The sequence below is a fragment of the Molothrus aeneus genome, chromosome 5 (assembly GCF_037042795.1).
Source record: "Molothrus aeneus isolate 106 chromosome 5, BPBGC_Maene_1.0, whole genome shotgun sequence".
NCBI classification, from domain to species: Eukaryota; Metazoa; Chordata; class Aves; order Passeriformes; family Icteridae; genus Molothrus; species Molothrus aeneus.
The window spans coordinates 14,569,874-14,588,566 of NC_089650.1; the positions used below are offsets into that span (position 1 = coordinate 14,569,874).

Consider the following 18,693-nt stretch of genomic DNA (forward strand, 5'->3'; position numbering starts at 1 on the left):
GCCAAGAATAATGGTATAGGAATCAAGTAAAAAGATCAAAATAGAACATAAATAAAATCCCACCTCTCCACTGTATAGACAGCAAGTTAAAAAGCCTTGCTGTATTTTGAATAAGCAAGAAAAAGCACAACTGTCTGCCTGCCTGCAATTCCCTTAATTCCTTAGAATCACTCTTTTCATTTAGAAGTTAATTCAAAACCACAGTAAGTTTAGAAAAACAAATTCCAGGAGATGCAACTCTTGGACTAATTCCGATCATTTGGTTTTCCTGTGCTCCTAAGTATTTATATTAATTAGGAATCTCTCCATCTAGGAAAACTATTCTAAGAGCAGAATCAGGGGACCTATGACTTTTCCAACATAATGGGTTGGATGTGGTAGATAAAGAGATATTGTGTACATATACAAATATGGGGGGAAAAGAGATTATTTTAAAAGCCGTCAGCAGTCCTGCTGCTGTGCTAAATCCAGAAAAAATTAAATGAAATCAAGAAGCCCAGGGGGTTCTTATTTTGATTTTGTTTCACTGATGTAACTCCAGTGGCTTCAGTGAACTACTTCATGAGAAAGAAAAAAAGAACAGCATCCAACCTAATTTTTTTTGTATGTTGCTATGAGCACACTGAGGAGCAGTGTATCACTTCAAATTGTTCTCAGGCTGATAAATACTTTAAATAAACAGAGCAGAAGAATCTGTGTTTTGACATACAAAAAATCCCTGCAAAATAAAACCCTCAAATCTCTGCCATACTGGGTTTTGTGCTGCTCATCGGTGCCTTGCACCTGACTTCTGCAGAGTTCATCAAGAACAGCTTTTTCAAAGTGAACTTACCCAAAGCATAAACCAAACTAGGGAGAAGGTTTTGTCACCATTAGAGATCTCCTGATTAATAGTAATTTCACTCCTACAAGTATAAAGCATCTGATACCTGCTCAGAACTGAATAAAAACATGGATGCTAACTGGACATTCCTTCTCTAAATACAAACCTAATTTTCACTCATTAGATGAGAATCTTCATTATAGTCTAAATATTAATCCTTTGATCCTTATAAAACATATTTTTTTAATTTTTCCCCTGTAGATTTCAGTATTATGCAAAACAAACTGTCCTATTAAACACACTACTGATTATTATTAATCCTGGTACTTCTCTCTTAGTTGGAAATATGAAAAACTAATGATCTTTATTTCCATATTGGGATTCTGGAATTTAGTAAATGTAGAACTGTGATAGAGAACCACTTGAGAGAGAGTGAGACTCTCCTCTTTTTTTCAAAACCTCAGTTTAGATTCAGTCAGAAATTGCTCTTTTTCCCCAGGACCCTTTAATCCTGTCCTGTTGTCCCGTCAGTTCCTCCAGTTTTCCATGTTTGCTGCTCTTATAACAGCAGAATGCCTTTTTTTGACTCATATGGGTGAAAAGAGAATGAAGCTCCAACTTAAAAGCTAAAAACAAAGAATCACAGGTTGAAAGGGACCTTAAGGCTCATCCACTCCACTCCCCTGCCATGGACAGGGACACCTGCTACTATCCCAGGTTGCTCAGAGCCCCATTCAGCCTGGTCTTGGACACTTGCAGGGATGGGGCAGCCACAGCTTCTCTGAGCAACCTGTGCCAGGGCCTCACCACCCTCACAGGGAACAATTTTTTCCTGATATCCAATCTAAACCTACTCCTGTCAGTGTGAAGCCATTGCCCCTTGTCCTGTCCCTGCAATTTCTGATGAAGAGCCCCTCTCCAGCTTCCTTGTAGCCCCTTCAGACATTGGATACATGACATGACAATTTTTAAATAATAAAATAACACACCACCTGGCAGTTTGTCTGCTGTGCTTGGGCAGGATGGTGCTAGTAAGAGATTCCCTGTTTCTGCTGGAATCTTGGATGCTCCAGGTCTCTACATCAGTAACATAACATCCGTTTCCCATTTCGTACAAGAGATTCCTTTTTTTGTTTGTTTGTTTTGATGTAAATTTAAGGTGATTCAGACCCCAAAAGATTTGGTTTGTGTCATTGTTTTATAAAATGGATCTTCTTTCCAGTAGAGCCCAAACTGGAAAAATCTGACTTGTACTTACAGACAGCAGTTTACTGACAAAACAAGATTCGAAGCTAAGGAACTTTTCCCAATGTCTCCCAGGTTTCTAAGAGCCACTTTGGCATTCAGGCTGAGTGTGACAGACAGTTCCTTTTGCCTCTGGTGAGCGCAGGGGCTGCGGTTATCTCGTGATGTAGAAGCGGGGGCTTGGGAACCTCCTGGCCTCCATCATAGCGTGGGGATCATCGGGGTTCACCACGTCGTTCTGGTTGATCCTCATGGGCTCCCTGGGCATGTGGGGGAAGTCTGCTGGCTGCTGCTGCAGGGAGCCAAACACTGGGGTCTTCCTCTGTGGGACCAGGATCTGGTGAGGATCTACGGGATCAACGTCTGCGCTCCTGGTGTGTCTGTGGGGCTCGGGGGTGTTGAATCGGAACAGAGGGATCTCATTCTTCCTGGACAAAAACTGGGAGTATGGTGGTGGATTCATACCAGGGGAGAAGGCTTGTTTAACTCTGCCTAAGCTCACCAAGAAGTGGTGTTTGGGGGATTGGTACACATCGTACCCGTTTTCCAGCGTCCTGTGGTTGAACACACAGTCCTCTTGGCTGAAGTAATGCTGAGGGGAAGAAATAGGACACTTGTGAGCAGAGGAGTCTGGTGAATTGCAAACACTGATTAAAGAGGGAAAGAAGGGTGAGATCTTGCAGCAGGTGTTTTTCTAATCTCCCAGGTCTGTGTCTGACCCAAATGCAGATCAGAGTTGCATGTCCGTGCTTTCAGCAAAGGAATTTTAATGAAAAACCCTGTTTTCTTCCAGAGGGTCCCCACCCATGGCTCTGTGCTACAGATTGGTCCCTCACTGGATCTAATTTCTGTAATATGGGAAAGTAGGGGTTTTGTTGTTGGTGATGGTGGTTTTTTGTTTGGTTGGTTGGTTGGTTTTGTGGTTTTGTTTTTTGGGGTATTTTTGGCCTCATTTCCCCAGGCAGGAACTTAGATGATTTTTGTCAGCTCTACAACTTAATACAATCAAAGGAGAGAGCAAAGTTTGACCTAAGTGTCAGATCTTCTCTAACACTTCCCCCTCCACCTGCAGCTACCCAGGCTTGCCCTGGCTGGGGAAATGGGCACCACAGAAGCAGAATGCACTGGCCATTCAGCCTCAAGGCTTAGGAAAGGTCACTCACCGAGCCAAATATGTTTCCTTTCGTGTCCATACACAGGTAGCGCCCACTCTTCACACCTGTGATTATGACTGAGCCAGCACCCTCAGACTTGATCATTAGGGCACCTGTTCAGAACAACAAAAAGATCAAATCCATTTCAACAATGCATTTTCAGATCCACAGATGCTCTGGCTGGAAGTGACCTCTGGGAGTTCAAACCAACCTCCCACATGACCTGGGACTGTTGCCCACCCTAAATCAGGTTTGCTGTGGCTTTGGAAAACTCCCAGGATGGAAGGCACCTCTCTGGTGCCTCAGGGTGTCCTGTTCCAATGTGGCACTAACCTCCCAAAGACAACTTTTTTTCCCTCTGAAGTCTCAAATTGTGGTCTGAGGATATTGCCTTCAGTTCTGCCATTGCCCACATCCAGGGGGAGTTTGTCCCACTCATCTTTGTGACTGCCCCATGGTATTTTTTCAGTGGTGCCCAGCAGTGGCACCAGTGGAATGGGCAGAAACAGATACTCAGGTGGTAGTTCCACCTGGGCAGGAGGCAGAACTTCTGTCCTGGGCATTGACTGAGCACTGGACAGATTGTCCAGAGAGGGTGTGGAGTCTCCTCACTGGGGATATTCCAGAACCATCTGGACACAATCCTGTGCCCTGCGCTCTGGGATGGCCCTGCTGGAGCAGGGAGGTGGAACCAGGTAAACCCCTGTGGTGCCTTCCAACCTCAACCACTCTCTGATTTTGTCATTACATTGCCCTTAACATCATTTTTACTGGACTAAAACCACAACAGATCATGATCAAGGCACCCTGAAAACCCTGTGCCAGACCAACTCCACCTTCTACTCATCCAACATGACCTAGGGTTGCTGTAGTGCTCCAAGAGCAATGTCACTGGTACCAGGTAAGTGGGAATAACAACTTTCCTTGATCTGCTCCTTGCACCTGACTCAGTGCCTGTTCCCTTGTCCCACCCAGGAGATCAGTGCACATCCAGGCCGTGCCACCACTTCCCTGGTGCAGAACTTGGCACTTCCCATTGTCTGGTGGCAGCAAATCATTCACCCTCCCTCTCAATATCCCTTCTGATGTCTGATTTTGATCTTTCCTGCTCCACCATTCCAAATCCTGCTATGCTTGTTTCATGGCATATATGGGAAAATGTGATATTTTGCTGTATGTTGTTCTCTAAAATCCCACACTGGTTCTTGACCAACATACCTAAAATGAGTTTCATAAAATCTTTTAATATGTAGCAAGAATAACAAGACAGTGCCAGCATTTCTGTGAGTGTTGATTATCAATTCCTTAAAAAATAGCAGAATGTGATCCTTTTTCCTCATTAATTAAATTATAACTTTAAAAACCATCCTTATTTACTTATGTAAAAGCTTCATTACCTAGACGTAGATTTTTAACTGAGTGTATAAAATAGATGTAATAATAATAATAGTAATAATAATATTAACAACATGATTTTATGATGCATAGCTGCTTGTGATTCGAATGCTGCTAAGAGAGAAGTATCTTTTAAATGCTGTAAAAGAACCCGAAGTCTTAAACCCCTTCCACATTTGTCTACTAACTAAAGAGTTTGGTCCAAGTATTTAGCAAAGGAAGAAGAATAAACTATTCTGTGTTGAAATAGAATAATAAAATATATAATTAAATAAACTCTGAAGACACAATTTGAGAACCTTTTAGTTATACTAGGGTATAGTTTCTTCTCATGAAAGAACCTCATGAAAGAACCTTCTCATGAACCCCAAAGGCTCAACACTTCTTTTATGCCAGTCTGGTCTTCCATAGTTTCCCCCTTTTTCACTGATCTTTGCATGCCCATGTTCTGTGCACATTAAAACTTAACTTTTAGTAGTTCTCAGCCCTCCACCCCAAAATACAGATTTTATGGATGCCATCAGTTTTCCAGCATTGCTCTGGAGAGTTCCCTCAGTGCAGTTCCTTTGGTAAGCACCATCAGTGGGAAGCAGCTATTTACGGTATATCATTACCAGCCTCTAATAGGAGCTTCCTCCAGAAACTGGGGGTAAAATCATGAAGTGAAGGATAATTCAGGTGGTTTTTCCTTGCCGGGTATTACAGGAACCATAGGACTTTAGTTGTCCTAGTCAAGGAATGAAATTCCCTATCCACTAGATTTTTTTGGAGTGATTTTATTTGTTAAACAAAAGAAGAATTATGATGATGTGTATTTTCCATTCCATGGCTGTGCTCCTCTGCCTGCCTGCCTAATGAGTAGAGGGGATTTTCTATAGGTGGTGAGGAAGTGAAACAATCTCCTTGTCCCTCCCCTGCTCCCATGGAGGTCTGTAGGAAGGCACTTACTGTAGATGGTTTGGTGAGGAGCGCCGTCGATGTAGCCATCAGCGTTGATTTGGAGGTGGAAGCTGCTCCTCTCGGTGTCGGTGTAGAGGTGCATCAGGCGGTCTCCATTGCCCCAGCTGGGACTCAGCAGTGGAGAGGAGTTGGGAAAGGCAAGGGAAGCCTTCAGGCTGCAGAGTAAGAGGAGCAGGGAGCTGCAGGGAATGCCCTGGGGAATGGCTCGCCGCTCCATGGTGGGTCAGCGTCTGCTCCTCACCTCCCCTCGTGCCTGGAGTGTGAATCCTCAGACAGGATCCCTTCTTCTCTGCAGAGGCTTATAAAGGGCAGCAACATGACATCACACAGGAAAACCTTCTCCACATCCTTGATTTTTGGCAAAGCAACATTTTAAGTGTCCCGAAACCTCAAGGGAAGGATCTCTGGCTAAGGTGTGTGGGGGAAAAATGTAAGGTTTCTAAAGACAGCTCACGAAAGCTAATCATATGTTCAAATGTTATCTACAACCCTGTGACATCTGAAAGCTTCCCACGCCTCTACTGTTGGATCCAGGAAGGGCAATCCACTGCACTTGAACTGAAGGGAATGACCCTTTGGACCTGAATTATCTTTCTTTTTTGCCAGATGTGTTTATTCAGACTCCCACCTCCTCTCACCGTTTCCAAGCTGCATTCTGATTTAGTGGAAACATCAAATACAGCTAAAATTTTGTTGCAAATGTACCAAATGTTAGTATTAAGTTGTCCTGAGCCTGATTCCCCCTTCATTATGGTCTAAGTTCCGCACCAAGCCTGTTGGGGTGCTATTTGTGTGACTCCATTCAAGTGAAGGGAACTTGATATGAGCAGAGCCTACTTCAAATAAACTGTCCCTTTTCTTTCTCCTGTTTCCTTCTGAGTCACACAAATAATCTAAAGTTGGTCAAAACCAGCTGAAAATAATGTGTACAACTCTTAAAAGCTGGATGTTTGTTTCTGCATTGCACATCTGGCTGGAGTTTGTAAAAAATGTTCCAAGATACAAGACCTGCTTCTCAGGTGTCCTGCCAGTGTTGTGGGTCTTTACAAACAAATTTTCTGATATCAAAAAAGATGGTTCCATTTATTACATGGAAATGCTGCACTAATGGGACACTGTATATGGGTGAATCAATGATAGGAGTGACAGGTTCCAAAACTCGACTGTGTTAAGGTTCCTTTCAAAATTTAATATAAACTTGACAAAAGTACCAAACAATAAATTAATATTTCCTTAATGAAACCTGAGGATTTTAACTGTAGCAGTGTTAGGTTCAGTTTCAGTCTCTAGCTGGAGACAGCATGAAAAGTTCTTAGTTTCATTAACAAGCTCTGGAGCTGTACCATCAGCATATAATGGATAGATAACATTAATGGATTGGTACAGCTGTAACCCACTGCAAAAGTGGATCTGATTTTGGTTTTTTTATTGTTTAAAATGAGTAAAACCCTGCCAAATTCTACTGCCACACCTGTGTAAATCCAGAGACTTGCGTCAGAGTATATTCACCTGTGTAAATGACAGCACTTTTTAGCCAACCTGTATAAGGGTCAGATCTTAAACTGAGCAGGCTGACAAAGCTGGCTGCACTGAAAGACAGTCCAGGCCTCAGATGTTTTACTGGTTACAACATCTGAAATGCTTTAAATGAAAAGGTAGCTTAGAAGGAAAGGAGAGTTAATTTTTCTTATATTTTTTAAAAAATATCTCTATTTACTGTTGAAATTATCCACTCATATTTTTCACTCTGATCTTAGAACAAATGTTTGGGTTTTTTGGTTGGTTGGTTGGTTGGTTGGTTGGTTGGTTGGTTGGTTGGTTGGTTAGTTGGTTGTTCTGTTTTTTTTTCTTTGCCCCCTTGACTAGACTCCTATGGAAATGTGAATATTGATACCTCAGTTGCAGAAGTGTCTCACAGAGGCACTGTACCCTCTTGGAATATTCTGTCATTCTTTTGTGACTGCAGTTTTTCTGGTTTGATGTTTCATATTCATTATGACATTTTGCTGTGCTTGCCAGCATGCACTGATCTGATCTTTCTCCAGTGCCTTGGTGGCACAGAAAACATTCTCAGATGTTTGAAAAATTTATTCAACCTCATTTAAGCACATGCCAGTTGTGAGCATCTGTTTATATTTTTATAATAATCAGACAAGCAAAGATTACTTTTACAAGGTTAAATTGTTTAGCATTTTATAAAGTTTCCCACAGCATTAAGAAAACTCCAGACTTTACTAAGTTCTGTTTAATCTGCTGGGCTAAAGTGAATTTATTTAGTCCCTTCTTGTGAGAATGATAATACAAATTCTGCTTTTTCATAGACTTTTTCGCTTTAAACCTATAAATACCCACTACATGTGGTTTGTTGTGGGTTTTTGGTTTTTTTTACAGTCCATGTCTCTTTTATTTCAGGCTGATCCATTTATTCCTTCTGTGGCTATTTCTCTTGTCCTCTACCCATTCAGCTGTTGATGGGGTAGCCAGGTGTATGAAAGCTGCTTTACTCCTTCAGCCAAGTCTGTTATAATAGAAGTGATGACAACCTTTCTTGTCTTGCATGTTTTGCTGATGCATCAGCACTAACAATATTTCTGCAAATTTTACCACAGAAGCTGGTATAGATTTTTCAGATTTTTATATTGCTCTATGGTGTTTGAGGAATTGAGATGGCTTTTCTCAGTTCTCAGCTAAAAAATTGCTGATAATTAACAGAAATTGTTTGTTGTAGGGAGAAATAAAAGGGAAAAAATAGGACTGAATTTAAAGATCATTTCACATTGTCACATTTTCCACTTCCCACTGCAGGGGTGCTACACTGCCAGCGTCAGGTGCCACAGTGATGTAGGATACTCCATAGATGTATCCTGGAAAGGGAGCTGGGAGACAGCCTGGAGGAGCTACCACCTATTGTCAATGTCAGGAACCAAGGTAAAGTGAGGAAATCCTCACTCCAGAGCAAAAGATGAAAGGAAAATATGGATAAGACAGACCCCAGTTTTCAGGATGAAATTTATTCGATATAATCATTGAGCAACCTGGTCTAGGGGGAAAGTGTCCCTGACCATAGCAGGGGGTTGAAACAAGATGATTTTTGTGGTCCCTTTCAACCCAAATCATTCTGTGATTCTGTGATTGATGCTCCAGCCCTTAGTGAGTCTCACTCCCCTCCCTCCCTGCCATGCCTTTGTCCCAGGCCTGCTCCTGCTGCCTGCTCCTTGCTCCAGAGGCAGCTCAGCTCAGGTTTAGCCAGGTATTCTGGGCACTCACCTGGGCCAGGTGCCTCAGCTGGATCATGGATGACACTCAGACCTCCCTGGTATCATCATTTAACTGCAAATGGTACAGAGAAGGAACTGAGGGTCACAGGAGCTCTGACTTTCCCCCATTTTGACTGCTTTGAGTTTCAGCTTTAGGTCATTTTGCAGTCCAAACTTACCACCTCAACTCTGTAAAACCCTCAGCAGCTAAATGTCATTCCTTGTGCTGTTTATCCCCTCAGTTCTAGAGGGAACTCACAAGGCAAAGGCAAGCTTTTTTTACAACAGATTGAAGTTACTAGAAGAGACTTGCAGTTATCTTTTGGAAGGACTTTGTGGACCATCAGAAAAAAAAAAAGTTTTCTACTCAATCTAATGGATTTGCCTTCCAGGATTCTCCTACGAGTGAAACTACACGTCCCTTCACAGTGCTGGAGTTCCTCTCATCACGTAGGAGCACCTGTAGCACTCTTGCCTAATAAAGCATATTGACTTATATGTAAACAGGTGGGTGGCTTGCCCTTTTGCAGCATTCTGTGCCATCTGAGTGCCTGTGCTGGCCTCAGGAAGCCTCTTGCTCTCTGCTGCTCAGCTCACACAGGAGTTTGGGTTGATATATTCGAAACTACCTCTGCTCTTAATAATTTCCTTTGCGCTGCATCTCTTCAAAAGAGGTCACAGAAATCAGAGGCCTGTCTCTCTGCCTCTGCTTCCTTAAAATCACTGTTACAAGTGGCTCTGAGATGATCACACCCCCAGCGCTGGAAGCTCAAGGGTGGAGTGCCTCTCCAGCAGTTATTCTAGGAATACTGACGCACTGGGCCAAGGGAATGTACCGTGGATGCTGTGTATGTGTGTGTGTGTGTGTGTGTGTGTGAGCAGTTGCCTTTGCCACAGACTTCACCCAGTGTTGTTAAACACATCCTGAGTGACCTTATTTGGAGGCCCCATTCTTGTCACACTGCCCACGACTAAAGAAAACATCCTGGCCCAGCTCACCTACGTGAACAAGATGAGGTAAGCACAGCCCACTGGGTTTGGGACCGCAGCGTGTACCAGCAGTTTCTGCAGTGTGCCTGCTCTAAGGAACTGAAATGAAGGGCCTCATTCCTCCTCCAGCTGAAATCCTTGGCACAGCTCCCAGGCAAAGCAGAACCAGTCCCTAAAAGGTTTTGTTTTCTGAACAGAGAGTGTTTCTGTCATTTTAAGGGGTCTGAGTTTTCTTAGGTGTTGTGGGAGAGAGAATGGGTGCAATTTGTGGTGACAGCTGCTGATACCTTCAATTTCAAAAACAATCATAGAATCACAGAATAGCCTGTTTGGAAGGGATCTTAAAGGTAATTTCATTCCAACCCTCTGCCATGGGCAGGGACACCTGCCACTATCCCAGGTTGCTCAGAGCCCCGTCCAGCCTGGCCTTGGACACTGCCACATCTTCTCTGGGCAACCTGTGCCAGGGCCTCAGCACCCTCACAGGAAACAATTTCTTCCTCATATCCCATATAAGCCTGCACTTCTGTCAGTGTGAAGCCATTCCCCCTTGTCCTATCACTCCAGGCCCTTGTCAAGAGTCTCTCTCCACTTTTCCTGTCAGCTCTCCTCAGGTCTGGAAGGCTGAAAAATGTTCTGGTTTGGTGTTGAGGCTTGGAAGGCCTGAAGTTTGTCTGGATTCTGAAATCTGCCCTGTGCACACCCAGTCCTGCTGACCTACCTGCCCAGGCAGTGTGTCTTGTCTGAGAAAGTGTCTCCTTTCTCCTGGTGTGCTTGCTTCCAGGTGCAAAGGAATCCTGGGGACACAGATACACAGCCTCAACAAGAAAGTCACTTCAGTCATCCATCTCCTATGGTAATACACTGCCTAAAAGCAGGCTGGTTGTTTTATTTTGGGAAAACTCTTTGGTTTATGTAAAGTTTCTTATTTCCCAATATTGGGAAATAGGCTTGGACTAGGAAGATCTAGGAGCCCCTTCTGATCTAAGTATTTCTAGGATTCAACAACATCTGCCACTACATTCATTGACAATTTCCAATAAACTAAATGGACATTTTCTCCTTGTTAGGCAGAAGATAAGGATCGATAATAAACTTTGTTGTAACCTAATTTTAAACTTACTCCAGTCTCTTGGTTTCACATGTTTCACTCAGATCTGTCTTCTTTAAGAAGAGATAAAAAAGGCTTAGGTTAAAGAAATTAGGAATGGAAAATGAAAAGAGGGAGAGGGGAATGCAGCGAAACAAGGAGACAAAATATGCAGACGTCATCATCAGCCAAGGGCACTTTTACTGTGGGACAGTAATAACACAGCATGTGACTGATATGGGAAGAGCTGCCTCAGTGCAATTGCAGGTGTTGCTCTTTACCTCTGGGACTTCTTTTTATGTGGGATCTCTTTGAAATGAAAACTTCACTGGAGAAATCTTTGCTCTCTATAAGTTTTAAGAGTAATTTTTTTAACACAAAAGCCTAAATAATAAATGAAAACAGTAATGACTGAACATTGTCCTTGTAGTCAGGGTTTCTAATACAAGGAAAATAGAAAGATTCCCTAAGCCACTGCAAGACCAGTCTATGATACTGGAGTCTTTTAAAGAAACATGGAGATGAAAGTTTGTAAGGGTCAGGGCAAGACAAGTAACAGTGGCTTCATTTTTTCAACTAAACTCTGTTGTCTCATCTTTGCTCAAAAGCTGGGTTCTGTTTTCTGAGGTATTTCCATGACAGGGAGCACATTGAGGAGAATTTATGAGATTGAACAGAAATCTGACAAAAATATGTCTTGAACTCTGCCCCTGATTCAGGTTTTCCTTCACAAAATGTCTTTTCAGGTAGATGTGCAGCTATATTTTTTTTTCAGTGTAGACACAATAGTTCTTCATGTTGCTTTCTCAGCCTGCCACATTGCTGGTGAGGAGGAACTTGAGAGTCACATTGTGCAAAGGTTCATCAGCTGCTGGGACACTGATCCTGCACCTGGGCCCTTTTGATCTTTGGCCATTTTCACAGCTGTCACAAGCTGGTGCCATGCCAGGGCTGGTTGGGAAATGCATTCTCTTTCAAATAAGTAAACCTTATTTGAGACTGGTTTTTGTCATCTTTATTGACGTTCTGGACTCTAATCAACCTGCTCAGTTCTCCAAAAGCAGAGAGATTTCTTCACTGATAATTCTTTCAAAACTTAAAAATGCAACTTAATACTTTTTTTTTAAATCTTCTTTATTATCCTTTCCATTATGCCAAAGGAACTTTCTTACATGCCAGAGGCTGGTTAGCCCATCTGCAGACCCTGAACATGACTATGTCTCTTTGACCCTGGTGTCACTTCTTGACCCTTTGCTCCATTCCTCTCACAGTCTCCACTTCTGGTGGAAGAATGGAAATGAATTCAAGGTACCACCTTCATGACCAGCTGATGACCATCTCAGCATGAACTGAAGTTGTGCAGAATTCAAACATACATAAGAAATGTCATACACAAGAAATTCCAATCACCCAGGTGGCTTTGGACCTGCATGTTGATTGCTGTAGGGGTGCAGGGAAAAAAATTCCATTGGAGATTAGCTTTTTATTTTGAAATCTGAAAGTTTCTCTTTAAAAAGTGCAAACACATCTGCAGATTTGCTCAAGATTTACGGAAAGTGACACACAGACATACCCCATACATATCTACTTTCCTACAGTTTCTATTTCTGTAGTTCCTGCCTTTGAAAAATCATCATTATCACAGAATCGTGGAGTGGTTTGGGTTGGAAGGGACCTCACAGCCCATCTCATTCCAATGGATATGGGCAGAGACACCTGCCACTGTCCCAGGTTGCTCAGAGCCCCACCCAACCTGGCCTTGGACACTGCCAGGGATCCAGGGGCAGCCACAGCTGCTCTGGGCAGCCTGTGCCAGGGCCTCACCACTCTCACAGTGAATAATTTCTTCCCAATATCCAGTCTATACCTACTCTCTGTGACTTTGAAGCCATTCCACCTGTGTTTTGACCCTGGTAAATGTAAACTGCTTTGTCCCTCACTGGATCACTGAGGTAGTTAAAGTTCTCCTGATCTCACTGAGTGACACCTATGCTGATTAGCATAGTTCCCTTCTTTGGGTTTTTGCATAATTTTGTTTTATTGCCTCTTCAATAGGCTAGAAGATTTATGTTGGACCAGTGAGTCCTGGGCTCAGGTCATAGGCAAAGTAACTCCAGGAAAAAAGCAAGGCTCCAGCCACCTGGAATGAGTCAGAATGGATCATTTTTCATTGAAAAAAAAAAGGAAAGGAAGCTCTTCTCCAGAGTGCCCTGAAACAAATATAATTATAAACTGTGTTGTTTTAGATATTATTCCTAATGATTCCTTGTTTGACGTAAGTTGGTGTCATTTCATTGTCCTTGGAGAAGCTATTCCAGAGATGTCAGCCATGGTTCATGAAAGCATACAATAAAATTGTGAGTTGTAAACAATTAATTGTGAGAGGAAAAAAATTAGTCCTAATCAAGGCATTTTGGTCCACACCCTGTGACAAAAAATAACCAACAATTATATGTGCTTATGAGATCCAGGATTGAATAATATGTTCAAATCTCATGATCCAAGGACACAGCTCGTTGAGCTCATCTGGACTTATTGGCCCCTTGGATTTTGGCCAAACACTTTTCAGCAGTGTAGGGTTCCAAAACAAACATGCTTTTGGACTGAGCAGGATGCAGAGCTTGGCTGGAGAGAAAAAAGAAATCTCTGCTTGTGGCTGCATACTTGGTTGTTTGTTTTTATAATTTTTTTCTGCAATGACAGCGATTTCCTTAGCCAGGATTGCTCACTGCAGTTCATTGCAATTCCAGTTTGCATTACATGTATTAAACCTAGAGATTCACAGTGGTTTATCTTACCCTGTCTCTCCTCCTTAGCTGTCCAGCAGCTGGAAGAGATTCTTACTTCCTCTTTTAATCTTGGGTTCTGACAAGGAAACCAAATGTCCTCTTGGCTTCTCAAATCATTGTGATTCCTAACATGAAGCACAAGAGTTTGCAGTTGGACAATTTTTTGAAGGAACAAAGTCACGTGTAGTTAAATACCTGGGACCTAATTGTCTCCTCCACTGCTCAAATTGATGCAGAGCAGGGTGGCTTCAGCAAAAGCCAAAAGAAAAAACAAACAAAAAAAACCCACCCCAAAAGACCAATGCAAAAGAGATGTGGGGCTGTTTGTTTCCTTTTAAAAGCATGTCTTTAATTAGAATGCCAATACTTATCCCAGCTTGCTCAGAGCCCCATCCAACCTGATCTTGGGCACTTTCTGGGATCCAGGGGCAGCCACAGCTTCTCTGGACACCCTGTGCCAGGGCCTCAACCACCCTCACAGGGAACAATTTCTTCTCAATACCCAATCTAAATCTCCTCTCTGTCAGTGTGTAGCCATTGCCCCTTGTCCTGTCACTCCAGGCCCTTGTCAAGAGTCTCTCTCCATCTTTCCTGTAGGCTCCCTTCAGGCACTGCAAGGCCACAATGAGGTCACCCCAAAGCCTTCTCTTCTCCAGGCTGAACAATCCCAATTCCCTCAGCCTTTCCTCCCAGCAGAGCTGCTCCATCCCTCTGATCCCCTTGGTGTCCCTGCTCTGGCCTGGCTCCAGCAGCTCCCTGTGCTTCCTGGGCTGGGCCCAGGGCTGGATGCAGCCCTGCAGGGGGGGCTCAGCAGAGAGGGGCAGAGGGGCAGAATCCCCCCTGCCCTGCTGCCCACACTGGGGGCTCAGCCCAGCACAGGGTGGGGTTCTGGATCCCAGCACTGGCCCTGCTGCTGGCCCTTGCTCTGAATGTGGTCTCAGCTGAAGCCACACAGTTCATGAACCTGAGCTTTGTGTACCTGCAGCTGAGCTTATCCTGTACGTGTGAATTATCAGAAAGCATTCTTTTTTCCTTTTCTTCCCTTTCCCTTCATGGTACTGAGTCCTTCAGATGATTTCTGCAGCCATTTGTTGGTAAGAGTTAGCTCCAGCAGGAGGGACGCTTTCCGTCAATGCATGGGACTAATGTGTCTTGTGTCAAGACCCTAAAGATGATGCCAACCCTTCAGACTCTCAGCAAAGCATGGGTGCTCTGGTGACCCTTTTGAGATATTTGTCTGTTTGATGCCCTTTGAGTTGCTAGCCAGAGTTTCAACCAGAGCTTAATGAATCATGAAGCTGTTGCAGGGGCTGTTGCAGGAGATGGGTAGATGGGATTCTTCCTGATACATCTTCCCCTAGCTTTGAAGTTGGTCCTGAACTCATCTAAGATGTTGGATTCAAGCCTTCCAACAGTCCTTTCCCTTCTAAATGTCTCCATAGAAACAGAGATATTACTAAGTTTCAAATTACCTGTGAGGAAGCAGAAAATGAGGTAGACTTAGCAAAATGTTTCCTATTCTTCATAGGGGTGTGAGGCTTATCCACCATCTCTTGTCCCCAAAATTCCTGGGAGATTTTTCATCCCCCAAACTGAGAGCACAGAGTGGGAAGGGAGCATAAGAAGTGCCCATGCCTCCCAGGACACCTGGGCACTTCCCAGGCAAGAAATCTGAATTACACAAAGTTCTACAAGAAATTTGAAGTGTAGCAATGCATACTCTGGTTCTAGAGGTGAATAAAAACTAGGTTTGGAGGAAGAGTTAACACAGCATTTCTGAATCAAGGAAAAAACCAAATGTTAAGAGGGATTTAGAGTCAAAACACTACCAAAAATGTATAAAATTTTATTTTATGAATACATTAAACTATTGTGCGCAGCACATACATATAAAAATAGAAGCAATTTCACAAACAATTGATTGGACAGTTTTATGTTTCTTGCAAATTTACAGTCTCAATTGTGAGTCCATATTGAGTCAGAACATGAGGTATATTTTAGTGAAAAAAGGTAATCTGAGAACTTTGGCACCATTTTACTGTGCAAAATAAAATCTTGGAATTGAGATAGTGAGGTATACAAATATTACTCTGCTTTTCCACTGTGTGTGTGTCTGTGTCTCTGCATGTCTGGGAAAAATTTATTCAAGAACATGATTCAGTTCCAGCCAAATCTGCTTTCTAACAGGGTGAATTAAGTCTTAGAATGTTATGGGGTTTGCCTGAGGAAGGAGAAACTGTGAAAATAGGCATTAACTCCACAGGAGAATCTCATGTGCAAAATGTGGGCATGCCAGGCTGGTGTAGAGCATTCACAGCGATGCTTTCAAAGCTCAGCCCATGGCATGACCCCTGTTAATGCACATTTGAGATATGTTTTGAAGTTCCTAATTTGGCCCTGATTTGGGAAATTCCTTTAGTTTCATGAGTTTTCTTTATATAGTCACATACCCTTCTTTGATTTCAGCTGTGATTTCCATGTTGATCTGGCTGGCATTGCGGTGTAATGAGTAAAAAAAACAGTGATGTAAAGAGTAACTCAGCAGAGTAACTGATGGGGCCCTCCAAATGCCCACCAAAACTGCATCCAAAAGGGTCTGCAGTTCCTAAGAACAGTCTCAGGCTGTGAATAACAGATTTATAGATACACAGAATGACTGAGGTTGGAAAACACCTCCAAGATCATCAAGTCCAACCTTTGACAAATCCCTACCTTGTCAACCAGACCAGAGCCACATCCAGTCATTTCCTGAACACTTCCAGGGATGGTGACTCTACTACCTCTCTGGGCAGCCTGTTTCAATGCCTGACCACCCCTTCAGTGAAGAAATTCTTCCTGATGTCCAGCCTGAACCTCCCCTGGCACAGCTTGAGGCCATTTCCCTCTGAGTTCTTGTGACCTGGTCTACAGGTTGTCCTCGCTTGACCAGTGTGTGCAAAATGGAGCCAGTGAGTCTGATTCCCACCTTTTGTGCCATCTGTCCCAATGCTTACCAGTCCTGGCAACAATCACTTTCTCTAGGCTGCCCTGGTTTAAGAGGGAACAGACTCAATCCTGTCATAAGGATGCTGGATTAAGCTGTGATCAGAAGCAAATTTATGTGCCAGCAGTCTCTTTCCTTCTACATCCCTGGACTCTTCCATACTTCTTCAAACTTCATTTCAAAGACATTTAGGAATATAACCCCAGGATACAGGTTGCCAGCTAATGTATTTCAGCACAGCTCTCTGTACCTCTGGAGACTCTAGGCCAATGTACTGCCTGATACCCTCCAAACTTTTCTTTGATCCATTCTCTCCCCACTCAAAACATCCTGATTTTTCACTTCAAATGCACATTTTTCCAAAGCAAACTGCTGCACACGTTGTGGGTGAACAAAGTGTGTCATCTTGGCTTCTTTCTGAAATACTGCAAGACCAGAAAATGAAGAGCAATTCCTTTCAACTCCTTTCCTTCCAAAGCATCCTTCAAAGTATCCTATTCCTCTATTGTGAGCAGCATTCCACTCTTTTTTTTCTTCATTTACACTGTAATCATCACTTACATTTGAACCTGATAAATCCAAATATAAGTCACACTAGAGATGCTGGAAAACTGTATCTTGTTCACAAAACAATTGGCTTGACAGTTTCTTGGGAATGGTGGTGGGGGGTACATCCTTGTGGGTATGTCCATTGGGCCAAATCTTCTGCAGCTATAAACTGATAGTTTTCCAGTTTTCCTAGGCTGATTTACTCCAGCTGAGGATCTGGCCCTGACAGTGTCTCTCATGCATGTCAGAAGGCTCAAATTCATCACGAATAGACAGCCCCTGCAAATAGAATGGCATGTCAAGGCTGGACATAGCCCCCTTTTGGCTGGACGTGGGAGATAATCTTGCACTCAGATATTCACTTCTGCAGCAGCATGGTCCATCTATGCTGAAAATGCTCATGCTCTGACATTACATTGAATCTAGTTTCAAATTTAGGAGCACGCCACCAATGCAGGAATCCCAAGGCTTCTGGTAACTGACATTTATAGTGACCATTGACTTAGGGCCTCTTAAAATACTCTTTCAAAGGCACAGAGAATGCAGCTTCATTGGTGATCTGGGAAAGGGTTGTCAAAATAGCAAGGCAAGGTTATGTGTCATTTGTACAGCTTCTAGGAGAGCTTTGAAGAGTGTTTCATACAGCTTGCTGTGTTGTCTTTGAAACTGATGCTTTGCAAGTGACAGAAACTGGAATTATGGCATGAGTTCCTCTGTCCCAACATGGGAAGGTATGCTTGTGTAGCTTCCTTTCTCTGTCCTTCATACCTCAGGGAGGTATGATAGAGAAGAACAAATATACTTAAGACAGTGAAAATTCAACAGAGTTTTCTAAAATAACCCTTTGCTGGAAGCTTCCATGAATTTTTTATCTTTTATAAAATGCATCCCACACACCAGTTCTAGTTCTTAGAGATCAACAACATTCAGGCTAAATGAAATTCAGTGCCTTTAAATATTTCTTTTCTTTTATATAGAGGCTCATGGGCATCAGGAGACTGGCATGACTGATTCATTAAAAGTATGTAGTTACCTAGATGCACACTCATCCATCCCATGTCTATATATATACAAATATTAATATTAAAGATGTACACATCTATATTGGAGGTAAATCTAAACTAAGCTCACTAAATGCCATTCAGAATCCTCAGCTCCAAATCAGTTTTGCATTTGGGACCCATCTGTGATTTATCCTGTGGCCCTTCCCATGGGAAATTGATTGTAGGTCTTCATTTTGCCAACCAGTCCATGTGAGGAGACCCTGGACAATCCCTTCAGAGGCAGAGGGGCTCTGGGAACAGACAGTTTGCTTGTGCAGAAACACTTGTGGAATTGGCACCTTTGTGATCAAAACAGGTTGAGGACTTTACAGGACAGGACACAGTCTGTAGAGGGGGGTGCAGGCAGATATTCAGATGGAGTGAACTGCCTGAAGCTCTGGTGAAGCAAAATCAT

At 43.0% G+C, this 18,693-nt stretch overlaps 1 protein-coding gene across 1 annotated transcript; it reads right to left on the bottom strand.

Moving 5' to 3' along the window:
• Positions 1-2,222: 2,222 nt before the first annotated feature.
• FGF23 (fibroblast growth factor 23) lies at positions 2,223-5,794 on the bottom strand. Its single transcript, XM_066550960.1, has 3 exons — positions 5,566-5,794; positions 3,232-3,335; positions 2,223-2,660 (listed from the first exon to the last, which is right to left on the bottom strand). Exons 1-3 carry the CDS (start codon positions 5,792-5,794, stop codon positions 2,223-2,225), a joined length of 771 nt encoding a protein of 256 aa, XP_066407057.1.
• Between the last annotated feature and the right edge of the window lie 12,899 nt (positions 5,795-18,693).

What these genes read in the sequence shown, in the direction of transcription:
- FGF23 (XM_066550960.1), bottom strand. Translation starts at nt 5,794, where the DNA reads ATGGAGCGGCGAGCCATTCCCCAGGGCATTCCCTGCAGCTCCCTGCTC. An exon ending in TCCTCACCAAACCATCTACA is followed by an intron (nt 3,336 to 5,565) that starts GTAAGTGCCTTC and finishes TGTTCTGAACAG; the next exon opens with GTGCCCTAATGATCAAGTCT. An exon ending in AAGGAAACATATTTGGCTCG is followed by an intron (nt 2,661 to 3,231) that starts GTGAGTGACCTT and finishes TCTTCCCCTCAG; the next exon opens with CATTACTTCAGCCAAGAGGA.